The sequence below is a fragment of the Tamandua tetradactyla genome, chromosome X (assembly GCF_023851605.1).
Source record: "Tamandua tetradactyla isolate mTamTet1 chromosome X, mTamTet1.pri, whole genome shotgun sequence".
NCBI classification, from domain to species: domain Eukaryota; kingdom Metazoa; phylum Chordata; class Mammalia; order Pilosa; family Myrmecophagidae; genus Tamandua; species Tamandua tetradactyla.
The window spans coordinates 107,746,412-107,759,001 of NC_135353.1; the positions used below are offsets into that span (position 1 = coordinate 107,746,412).

At 40.3% G+C, this 12,590-nt stretch overlaps 1 protein-coding gene across 1 annotated transcript in view; it reads right to left on the bottom strand.

Moving 5' to 3' along the window:
* Positions 1-7,129: 7,129 nt before the first annotated feature.
* The window catches only part of ZC3H12B (zinc finger CCCH-type containing 12B), a 154,383-nt gene continuing 148,922 nt past the window's right edge, over positions 7,130-12,590 (bottom strand). Inside the window, exons 8-10 of the mRNA XM_077146823.1 lie at positions 11,332-11,566; positions 10,589-10,695; positions 7,130-8,621 (exon numbers count right to left, since the gene is read on the bottom strand). Of these exons, the coding sequence (XP_077002938.1) occupies positions 7,201-8,621; positions 10,589-10,695; positions 11,332-11,566 (1,763 nt within the window). The 3' untranslated portion in view covers positions 7,130-7,200. The remainder of the gene's footprint in view (positions 8,622-10,588; positions 10,696-11,331; positions 11,567-12,590) is intronic.

Sequence of the window (12,590 nt, forward strand, 5' to 3'; positions counted from 1 at the left end):
ACTGGCTGAGGAATGATGAAAGGCTAATGCTATGACAATGCTGAGGAATTTATTGGAACTGCCATGCCAGTGCCCTATCAAAAGGTTTAACTTGAGAACTTAGGATGTATAGGTAGTCCACACATTTACTGAAAGGGATCTAGGTGTGTGTATATAATTCTTTTTTCTAGAGAGCTGGTACACAGATGTTATCAGATTAAGATTTTCTGACCTGTATGGACCATTAGGCATGGGCAAAGCAAATAGATAATGCAAAGTCATTTTCCCTCCAACTCTTCTCTCCCCTAAGAATGGCAAATGCTAAATATCTTTTAAGATCCTGGAATGTCAGAGCTGGAAGGAGCCCTCCAAAAACATCTAGGCCACAATCAAGGGATTTATAAGTGTGTCCTCTGGGAGGTATCTCAGAACCTGATCTGTGGGGAAAAGGAAGATCAAGGTGCACACTCGGTTCCCATCCACCACTTTGCCAGAGGAGCCTTAATTTTATCTATTGTTTACATAAAATTTATTTGAAAAATGGGTTTCAGTGTTTAAAAAAGAAAGTTTCGAAACCACATTTCTAATCTAACCCCCTCATTTTCTGTGTCAAGACCCTGAGGCAGACATACAAGGAAGAGATTTGACCAAGGCCACAGAGCAAGTTAATCACAACATGGGTATCACCTGGATATTAGAAATGCAAATTATTGACCCTCATTCTTGACCTGAATCAAAAGGTTGAGAATGGGCAGCAATCTATTTTTAATATGCTCTGCAAGTGATTCTGATGCCCACTGAAGTTTGAGATCTGCTGGTATAGTGGAAAAAGGTACCCAAAGACCTGGATTCCAGGCAAGCTTTACCATTATCAAGTTCAGCCGTGGGCAAATGATCCCATAGTTCCCTCACCTGTAGAATGAAGATAATATTTACCTTTCAGGCTTGTAGGAACCAAAAAATATAACAGATAGGAAAGTGTTCTCTAAAGAATTATCAGGCTTTGTGAGTGGTGCAGATCCATCCATGCCTGGGTTGTGTGGGCCTTGAACTCAGGACTCAGGTCTTCATGATCCAAGGCCAAAGTGTTTTTTTTCTGGCCTGCAAAAACTGATCTAAAAGCGAGGAGCAGAGCATCTGTGCTTATTTCTAGTCCATTTCCAGAGAGTGAGAGCCGAGAGTGGTTGTTGGCTTGAGTCCATCTAAAACCTGGCAGAAGCCTGGCCCCTGGGAAGCATTGCTCAGATGGAAGTGCTGCCAGGAAGCAACCTCTGACCTTTTCCTTCTGATTAAAGATCAGAGACTGATTAGAGAAAAGTCTTTGAACTGGGAAACAGAAGTAGGAATTGGGATGGGGGTCAAGGGAAGGGAGCTTGGATTATATTGATATTCAATAACAGTATTCAACAGCTCTGACAGGAGATACTTAATTAGTGATGAGGAACCTGGTGCCTACCCTCAAGGAACTCCCTGTATTGTGGGGAAGACTGCATGCAAACAAATGCTAAAATAGAGGTATTGTTCAAGGTGCCTGCCGGCTCACTGGGGAGGGAGTAAAACTGGATAAGGAAGTAGGACAGTTTGATACAGGGTATCGGCACTGGGTCTTCTAAGGCAAAAATTTATTAGAACAGTTTGTTGAAGGAAGGTAAAAGTCTGGAGGGGTTGAGAAAGAGCATGGTATGTTGGGGATAATTGGGACTTGGGTTATGTGAAGGACTTGGTAGGTTATGAAACCAGAGAGAGAGTAGCTGGAGAGTGATAGGCTCAGACTAGTTGATTTTCCACCTGTGACTGGGGAGAGGCATTGGACAATGAATTGTTCCTTGAAATTCTATCACTCCCCCTACCCTCATGCTGCCATTACCCTCCAAGTCTTCAGTTAATGTATTCTCTGAGTGTGCTTCATTACCCCACTAGAGTGCAAGTCCCCCCTCTCCCTAACTGAGTAAAGGTCAAGGGCCCTATTTAGTACTCCATACAAGCTTGGTACATACATATCTGAGGAATGAGACGAAGCAGCAAAAGTGAAAAGAGAAGAGGAAAGGGGAAAGGAGAGATGAGTACTTTTAGAGGGTGATAAAAAAGACATAGATGTTTTCAGATTCACTACCAGCCTATTCCAGTAGCTTCAAGGCTGGGTTCTGCTGCAGCCTTTATGGCCACCTCAGTCTAGAATGAGACTAGCCTGGAGTAGGGGTGTGGGTAGGAGGCTCCAGGGCCTGAGGAAAGAACAGGCACCACAGTGATAAAGGGCCCATTGGCCTAGGAGTCAGGAGCCATGGGCTTCCGGTCCTGGTTTTGCCACTAACTCCCTGTGTTCTTGGAGCCTCAGTTATTACACCTATAACCTAAAGGGATTGGTGCCGCTGAGAGCTCTGTGAGTGAATTTGTGAAAGTAGGGTTTTAGGCCCCTTCTAACTCTGATATTGTGACTAAGGCCTAGCAGATAGGACTCTGTGACCCTGAGGCTATTCAGGGTGGAAACTATACAAAAATAAGCCTAGGACTTGAGCCCTACACCTGGTTCTGACCCACCAGTGGAGGTCCAGCCTGGTCCTGTGGGAAATACCAGTTTGACTAGCAATTGGGGCTGTGTTAGTATACAAAAATTAGAAGGCATATACCTACTGTGATAAAAATTCAGGGAGATCCCTGCCTTTATAGCTTATCAAGATGCAAATACCAAGGGCAGAAATTTAATTTTTTAGGAGCAAACTGGAGCATATGCATATGTATGTGTGGTATGGCTTTTGTTGTTGATGTTCTTAAAGAAACAGAGCCATTAGAAATTAGTATACAAATAGTTTATACAGTAAATAAAGTGTGATTACAGATCATTGTTGTCAAAGATACAGCATTTTCCAACACGATTCTGGTCAAACAAAGCCTTATGAAGTAGTCATAGCACATTCACGCTAGCAAGAGCATATTGCTAACAAGAGCATACTGCTAACATCAGGCAAAGCAGTTGCACTATGCGTTTATGGGGGCAGACAACGGGGCAGGATATATTTTCACTCGCCTCTGGTTGGTTTCATGTTTTTTGTCATTGAGACTTACATTATGTTTGGGTCAAACAAAAAAACCCAAAGAGGTTTTATAAAAGTACAATCATGTTTAAACAGTGTTTTTTAATCCCACAAATAACTAAAGCAAACTACTATAGTGCAATACACAAACCAGAACTAAAAATAGTCACTCTGCCTATGTATACAGCTAGCTATGGTACAATAGATATTGAATATGCTGAGTCTTTACAAAGGCATTGACTACTCTAGACAAGCAGGTCCAGAAATACACTGGTTTGGTTTCCAATGAGAACCAACTGTAGTGCTATTTTGTTAGAACACTATGCACTCCCCAGTGTCAGACCTGAAGAGAAACAAACTAGGGGAAGGCAGAGAAGGGTTAAGAGAAGACTTGAGCAGGGCTATTTGGACAGCTCTGCATTACTTTCCCTTATAGTTTTGGACCTGGTTCAAAGAGTAAAACAGTGTATTGAAACTGTTGGCCCTCAAAAAGGGCATTTGTACAAAGTCCCATACTTACAGCATAGATAGTATGGTAATTGAGTGCCTTTCAAGATGAACTTCTATGCCAAAGGTAATGGATATTGATATTTTAATAACTATAAGAAAGATAATTATAATTTATTCCAAACTAGAAAAATGGATTTTAGAAGTATTCTCTTGGAAATTAACATCATGCTATGTGTTTCATTACTTAGAAGAAGAAAAATTTTGTAGACCATTTCCATAAGGTGTGGGTCATTTTCCCTTCCATACTTTGAACCTTAAGAGAGAGTGCAGTGGCTTTCTGTTATTTTTGAAAAGGCTTCTTTTCCTTTGAGCTGCTTACAGAAACAGTGTCTCAGAATGAGCACACCATTCCAGAGTCACACTTCTCCTTCAGGTCCAAGTAACAACAACAACAAAAAAATCACAAAATCTAAGGTCTGAACAGGCTCAGACGTGCTATGACGTCAGAAAATTAGTGAAAGAATTAAAATTACAAAGCACCTCTTGCAAAGCACACTATATCTTTTTATTTTATTATTTTTTATTATTTTTTTTAACATGAGCAGGCACCGGGAATGGAACCCGGGTCCTCGGGCATGGCAGGCAAGCATTCTTACCTGCTGAGCCACTGTGGCCCACCTGGCACACTATATCTTGAAAACCACACAAAACATGGCAGTAACTTCTGCCAAGTGTTCAGAGGTAAGAATCCTGAAGGATGCATGCTAAACTCCATGAAGGAAGCTTGATTTTATTATCAAGTTAGCCAAGGGACCCAATGCTTCTTTGTGTTTGCTATTTTATAATTACAGACTAAACAAAGCATCAAGAAGTATATTTTATGCATGATTATTCTATAAACCCACGGCTTCTCTAATAAAAATAAATAAATATAAGGAATGGAACCCCACCTCAAAAAAGCGTGCACACCTCAATTCAAAGAAAATATTGTTTCTCCAATAACTAAGAACCAAGCAGGATTTATGCATTCATAATTATACAGTTCCATTTATAGATATTTGAAGATGATTCATTAATACTGACACTTTATGCAAAATCCCTTTGTAAGGACATATTAAATTTAATAGACTGAAAAGAGCTTATGCAATATAATGCTTGAAACTGTACACACAGTATCTGTGCACGTGGTAATAAAGAGGCCTTGAAAAATTATCTTTGTCTATAAACTACAACTGCCCTTTGAAAATAAGAGCCCCTTCATGACCTCTGGACTATTTCCCTGTGACACACAGTGTCACAAACATGGTGAAAATTCAGTACCAAATCTAGTTTAAGACGAGTTTTGTGCATTTGTTTCTATACAATCAAGAGAAAGAGAGATACAATTTGTATCAACAAAAGGTCATTCCTGGTTATTCAAGGCATTGCTCCTAGCTGCTTTGGTTCATACACATTTTATGAGAGGAGAAAAATGACAACTGGTTTTAGGAAATAAATACATATGTTGCCTTAAAAAATATTTTCTGTGCTTGAAGGAACTTACAAATTTTTGAATGCTAAATATAAATGCATTCAAGATGAGTTATAGCTGACAAGATTAATATTGTGCTTCCCTTTACGTTATGTAGTTAATATTACTGCAGTGCCTTTGATGATTTTGGCAGGAAAACTAATGGTTCAAAGGCATTAGAGTCATCTGAAATTATCAAATGCCCTAATTTAGACATGGAGCAGATTTAGAACATCCAAGAAGCTGAAGGTATAAAATGGTGTTTCTGTGGAATAGCAAGCACTTCAGTGGCAACTGTCACTCTCTGTGTACCTACCTGAAAGAATTTTGCATATCATCAGTTTGCTGGGGGACAGTAAGATTAAGGGTCAGGAGATCAATGTGAAGCTGTGGTTATCTGAAGAGAAACGTTGGCTGATCAATTGGGACAGAGACAGAAAGCAGCATGCAAGCCATTATCAAACTACCAGAAATAACCCTGACGACAGCCTCACATTCGGAGTGTTTCACAGTAAGAAATATTTGTAGGCAGTGTCACACCTTCTCATGAAGAAACAAAAGGCCAAGACCCGGCCTTCTCAACTTTCAAGAAAAAATGACCATAGAAATTAGCAGGCTCCAGCTCAAGAGATAGTGAGCTAGACATGGTTCAAAATGTTAAAGTATACAATGGATTAAAAAATGGGGTTTATTTAGTGCAGCTTAAAAAAAATAGCAAACACCAATAAATGCCTCTTCTAGAGACATTTGGCTACAAAGGTTCCCACCCTGAGCAAGATACAAGTTGCACAAATGGCGCCCCACCATCCAAAAGTCTTTTCTTTAGTAAGAATTGTCTAATGGCAGGCACACCCACTTTGAAGTGCATAACTGAGCCAGCTTTTAGTGAAAATGCAGCATCCCCTTTAGGATGCTGCCTTTTTCCACACTGAAAATTCCCTGGTTTAGTTTCCTAAAAAAATTCTGCTCCACCAACGATTGACCTTATTGCCCAAAGGGTAGACAGCAGGAGAAAGTGCATTACATGGCTGGCCACTGCCCTCCATTACATTTCATCCTTGTGATGTCAAATAGGTCATGAATCCAAACAGCATCCGTTCATCCCTCCTTGAGTGAAAATTTTGTGTTCATCATTTAATACCATATGTGTTTAGCCATTTCTCCGGGAAGTAGGGAAGCAGACTCTAGTAGTAAGTCCCTTGTTCCTGGCCAAACTTTTCTCCACTTGAACAGCATAGACATACTATGCTTGGAAATTTAGCTTTATCCATCATCTCCTTTTCAGAGAAGGCTGCAGCCCAACCTCTAATTTTCTGATATAAAGAGACTTAAAAGCTAAGAACTGTCAATAAATGTTGACATGTAACAAGTGCAAAGGAAATAGAGCCAATTTGTAATCTGGTGTTTAAGAAAGCAATGTTCAAATATTGACATATAATTTCACTTTCAAAACTAGTTAAAACTATAAAATTTGACATAAAATCATCAAGTCAAATTTGTCATCTACACAGCCGTAGACCAAGGACTGTGCAGAGCCTACCTTCTCAACATCACTAAATAAAAGGCGATACAGAGATACACATACATCTCAAACTGAATATATACATTCATACATGCAATATAATTGCTAACAATAGGTTTGAAATACATCTCTAGAAGCTTCTATGTAATCCTGTGGCTTAGGTACTAAAAATATTGAATGATCAGATATTCATGCAATAATATATGTATTTACTTTTACATTGCTTTAAATATTCCTATTGAAAAATCCTAAAAAGCTAATTCAGTGTACAATCTGATCCTGACACTCTTACTGTCTAAATTTGATATATCATCAATACTTTGTAATGTAGAATATTGACTGAGAAAACACTGGTAATGGAATCCTTTGTGGTTTCTTGCATTTAGGCTTCTCCCCCTGGGTTTTGTTCTCCATTCCTGCATGGTACAGTGCAAAAGATCATAGGAATTGGAATCAGATGACTTGGTTCAGTCATTTGCTAGCAGTATGTATGACTTTGGCAAGTCACTTAGTCTCGCTGTAGCATCACCTTTCTTCTCTATAAAATATTAAGACCTACCTCACAGGGTTGTTATGCGCTTAAAAGACATAAACATGAGAAAGTACTCTAACTTGTAAAGAGCAACACAAATATTAGTTACTATTATAGTAGTATTAGTGTATTACTAATATTCATATTAGTATAAAGGAATAGGTCCTATATCATGTCAACGTGCAGCCCTAAGCTTAGCAACAATTAAGGCTGCCAGTTGCTGGGCATCCGCTGTGTGGGGATTCTTCTCCATCACTGCAAGGACAATGTTTGCAGGGAAGATATTACAGAGGTTCTTGTAGGTCTGATACTGGTGCTCTGAAATCATATGTTCCCTTGAATCATTGCATATTCCAACCCAAGGATTCCTCCAAAGCTGCTCCATCTTTTCAGGCACACTCCGGACCATGACTGGTTCATAGCATGGCTGCATGAGGCTGTTACTCAAGGGATAAGAGTGATAGCCATAAGAGTCAGTTGCACAGGGCAGTGGGTCCCAGCTAGTATGTTGTTCCCGGCACAGGGGAGGTCGTCTTTGCCTCATGGGGTTGCTCTCATAGAGACGGGAGTCAGAAATGCTGTCCATCCGAGTCATCACCAGGGCACGGCCTGGCTGGGGGGTTGCCCCAGGATGGATGTTGGGAGGCATGGAATAGTCTCCAGGACAGCTGGAGCATGATCCAGTTGCTGGGTGCTGGGCATGTGGAGGTAAGTGGGGGACTGACTGCTTGTGGGGGACTTGTTTAGAATCCTCTGGGCCATAGCTCTGCACTCGTGTTAAGGCTTCATGGTAACCATGAGGAAAAGGCTGTAGACGGTTCTGGCATGCTGAGCGGTGCAGCTTCAAACTGCTTTCAGGGTGGGCATCTGCTACAGCCAAGTACAAGTTGTTGTAAGAGGAATAGTTGTCGTTCCTGGTATGGCTCATACGACTGTCAGGACAGAGATTGGGATTCCGGGTATATATCCCTCGGTCTGCTTCAGCCACATAGTACTCTCGATTATGCATATTGTTGATGTTCAGTTTAGAGAAATCGCCTAACATTGAGTAGTAGCCATGGTCCCCCAAGGGCTCAAACTTTGGATATTGCTCAGCATAGCTAATAGGGGTCCCATGGCTGTTGGTAACCAGGATGGGAGGGTACTGCATGCTGGCCATGTGCTCCAAGGAGGCTTTCTGGTGGGAAAAATGGGAGGACCCTGGTACTGGGCTGCTGGCTGAACGGGTATTGAGTGCACCCGCTGCATGGCTTTTGGGGGGTGGGATTGTGGGAACACTTAGGGCAGTCACAAGTGAAGGGACAGAACTGGCCTCAGGCTTACGGGCAATGGGAAGCCATTCCTCAGGCTCCACAGCCACAGACCGGATGCTGGGATCTGATTGGCGCTTTGGGGCCACACGTTTAACTTCTGAGGTTATCTCACCTTTGGCACTAGACATCCCTGTGGCACACTTGGCCAGGGTGCCATCACTCATGGTTTTCACTGTGGACAGTTTGGCACTGATACGGAGCTCATCAGCCACTGAACGCTGGGGCTGGTTGGCCCGCTCTGGATGGTAGTATTTGCACTTGTGACCATAGGTGCATTTTTTGCCTGAAAAATAATGCCTCAGGGTAAAATTCTCATAGTGGTGCAGTTATCTGTGCCAGAAGTTGTTTTAACAATCTGGTCACTCACATCGGTCACACAGGGTTTTGTTTTTTTGCTTTTTTACTTTTTGTTTTAATATTTTTATTGATAAATCTTATACAAACATTCTATACATGGTATATAAGCAATGGCTCACAATATCATCACATAGTTGTATGTTCATCACCATGATCATTTTTTAGAACATTTGCATCACTCCAGAAAAAGAAATAAAAAGAAAAAAGAAAAACGCATACATATCATACCCCTTACTCCTCCCTCTGATTAACCACTAGTATTTCCTCTACCCAATTTATTTTAATCTTTGTCTTCCCTATTATTAGTTTAATTTTTTATCCATATTTTTTACTCATCTGTCCATACCCTATATCAAAGGAGCAACAGACACAAGGTTTTCACAATCACACGGTCACATTGTAAAAGCTATATCATTATACAATCGTCTTCAAGAATCAAGGCTAGTGGAACACAGCTCAACAGTTTCAGGTACTTCCCTCTAGCCACTCCAATACACCATAAACTAAACGGGTATATATATATAATGCATAAGAATGACTTCCAGGATAACCTCTTGACTCTGTTTGAAATCTCTCAGCCACTGAAACTTTATTTTGTCTCATTTATCTCTTCCCTCTTTTGATCAAGAAGGCTTTCTCAATCCTTTGATGCTGAGTGTTGGCTCATCCTGGGAGTTCTGTCTCACGTTGCCAGGGAGATTTACACCCCAGGGAATCATGTTCCGTGTAGTGGGGGAGGGCAGTGAGTTCACTTGCCGTGTCAGCTTAGAGAGAGAGGCCACATCAGAACAGCAAAAGAGGTTCTCTGGGGGTGACTCTTAGCCCTAATTGGTCACACAGGGTTTTATTGTTTAGGCTTAAGGCAGAAAATTAACTGTCCACAAAGATAAGAGACAGACAACATCAAGGAGGTATCAAACATTGTGAGGGAGGCAGGAAGGAAGCTGGAGAGGAAATGGCATGTAAAGGTTAAGAGCTTGGCAGTTGAGATGCTTTCATTTTCCTGGTCACAACCTTGCCTAGGTATAATCTGCATGCTGAGGTTGCATAGAGTAGCAGAAGGCAGTATGGTACAGTGCAAAGGGTGAGGTTTGGAGGTGAGTCAAACTGAAGTGTCAATTCTATTATTATTTGATCTTGGTAAGTGACTTTACTTTCTGAACCTTATTTTCCCCTTTTGTAAACAAGGTCCATAATCCAGCCTATATTATAGGGTCATTGTGAAGATTAATGAGATAATGAGCATGAAAACACTCTGCAATTTAAATAAATGTTCATTGAAAACAAAAACCAAAAAGCCTGGTAAAAATAAATGACTAACCAAAAAGAATAAATACCCTAAGTAGCTTCAGACCACAGAGGCTATGTTGCATTGTTAGGCTTATTTAAATTCTGTATCAGAGACTTCAGTGAGATCATGAACATGTTCTAGAAAACTATATTTCAAAAGAGCAAATGAAAATGAAGTTTAGAGGGAAATCAGAAAATACAAGATTGGAGGAAAAGGGTATTAGTTGACAGAGGGTGCAATCACCTGCCTGAAAGATATATTCTTCTTGGGGTCAAACCCAGATTGGCATTGCCCTTCCCACTTCTGTAGGCCATCTGGGTTTCTGCAATGCCCTGCTCTCAACAGCTTCACAAAGTACTTATGCAACTGGAGCAAATGAGTCATTTTAACAAGTGACGACTAATCTTCACTTCAATTCTGGTTACCTTTTTCTTATGCAGTTTTTAGGTTTTATCTTTAAGTACCTAACAGAATATATAAGGGAACTCACAGAAAGTGAACAAGTCAGGATTTCCTATTTGAAAGAGAAACAATGAAAGGTATTCACAGAGTCCTTGTGTTTGTCTTAGTATAGAAATTAGTTCTTCATGTAAGGTACTTACCATAAGGGCATGGTTGTTTCTTATGCTCAGGAACAACAGGTCTCTTTCTTAAGAAATTTTCAAGGCTTGGGCCATGACGTCCTAAAGGATCATCTGGAGGCATAAATCTGAAAGTAAGCAAGCAAGATGTGAATACCTTCCCTTCTGTCCCTAATATTCCTGACCAGGTCAAACTTTCATTATCTCTTGTTTAAACTATTGTCACAACCCTTCCTTCTTCAAGTTTATCTTCTGCTAATCCAGCAGTTCTTCCCTTTGTTACCACTTCACCACATAGAAAGGATGATTTTCCCCGTGCATCACACTTTCATGAACTATATGTTCCAGCCACATAGGTATGCTTGCTGGTTCCCCCAACTTGCAACCCATTTTTTACAACTTCAGAGCTTTATTTTTGATGTCTCCTCCATACGCAATGCCCAGAGACCTCTTTTCTCTGACTGTAAACTTCATTGCAAATGACATCTCTGTGAGGCCTTTTCTTACCATTTCATGTAGAAAAAGCAGTGAAAAATACCTTATCACAGTTCATTGCGGTTGTCTATTTCTCTCTTTTCACCAGACTTTGAACCCTTAAACATGAGTTCTGTTTCTTATTCAGCTTTTTATCCTCATGGTAACTAATGTAATACATGTTACACATAAGTGCTCAGTAAATATTTATTGAAATGAAATGAAAAAAAATCTATTCATAATGATAACTTGGATACAAGCTGTTCAGAGCTTACTGAAGAGAAACATACTTGTCATTCACAAAAGAATACATCAGCAACCGTTCCTCTATAAACTTCTTCCATTCTGGCTTTTCGACTTGAAGGTCACGGTAGTTATCATTGGACACAATGATACCATCAGAATCAAAAGCTAGTTTGACAATGAACCGGTCATCATAGCAAACAACTCTCCTGCCCTGGACCCTTCGGGATGGAGTGAAGACGAGAATCTTTTCCTTCTCCAGTTTACGTAGGATATCTTGATCTGTCAAAATGTGGATTATACATCACAAAGTGGAAATCATCTTCAGAAATTAATAGCATTATCCCTCAAATTATAAATACACAAGTTTGTACTAGATGAATATGTTAAGTGCCCTTGAAGAGAAAGAGGCTCTATTTCTGACTATAGCACCAATTTGGATTGTGACTTTAGGCAAATCACCTTTCCTTTGGGACTTCAGTTTTCCTTTCAACAAAATGAAGGAACTGGGTTCAATGACATCTAAGTTTAAAAATCTTCCATAAAGAATGAGAAATAGCACTGGTACCCTAGTATTCTTGATACCTGCTTTGCCCTTTGGCTGAAGCATCAGCTTTTGATTATTGAAGAAAACAGGGCAGTAGGCTGAGGACGTATTTGCTGGGAGGAGAGTAAAGCATCTTTCTTAGGGACCCATATTTTTGCCTTCTGCCTGAGAGAAGGCCAAAAGTAGGGAAATATCTAGCTGTAGCACATAAATACTAATCCCCGTCCCTTTTGAGCCCCTAATTGCTGAGAAGAAAAAGTTTGCACTCTGGGCTTAGGCAGGGCCAGGTTCAATTCTCAATCTACACCTGGGACTCTGTGCAACAACTGGCAGACAGTTTCACACACAGCTCTGACAGCCATTTACTGGACTTTCTTATTAAGTACATTGGGCAATAGTTGATACTCAGGAGAGTGGGGGTCAGTGTGCTCATGTTTATGTTTGCCTACATGGGACTCCTTTTCCATAATGAAATATTAAAAATTATATTTTATGACTGCATTGGTATAAGGACAAATATGATCCAGCTAGGTTCATTTTTTTAAAAAAGAAAATAAAATTTAAACTATTTCTGTGAATCCTTAAAAGTATCATGGATCCCAGGCACTAGTCTTACTCTACCTCATGGATAAATTGGCTCTGAGTGACATGGGATTTTCTTCTCTCCATTCTATTCCAATTTGAAAACTCTACAACCTTGTCCCTGGTACACAGTGAAGTTCATTGTCTACATGGTTTCTTTAGTCTTTTGGATAGCTC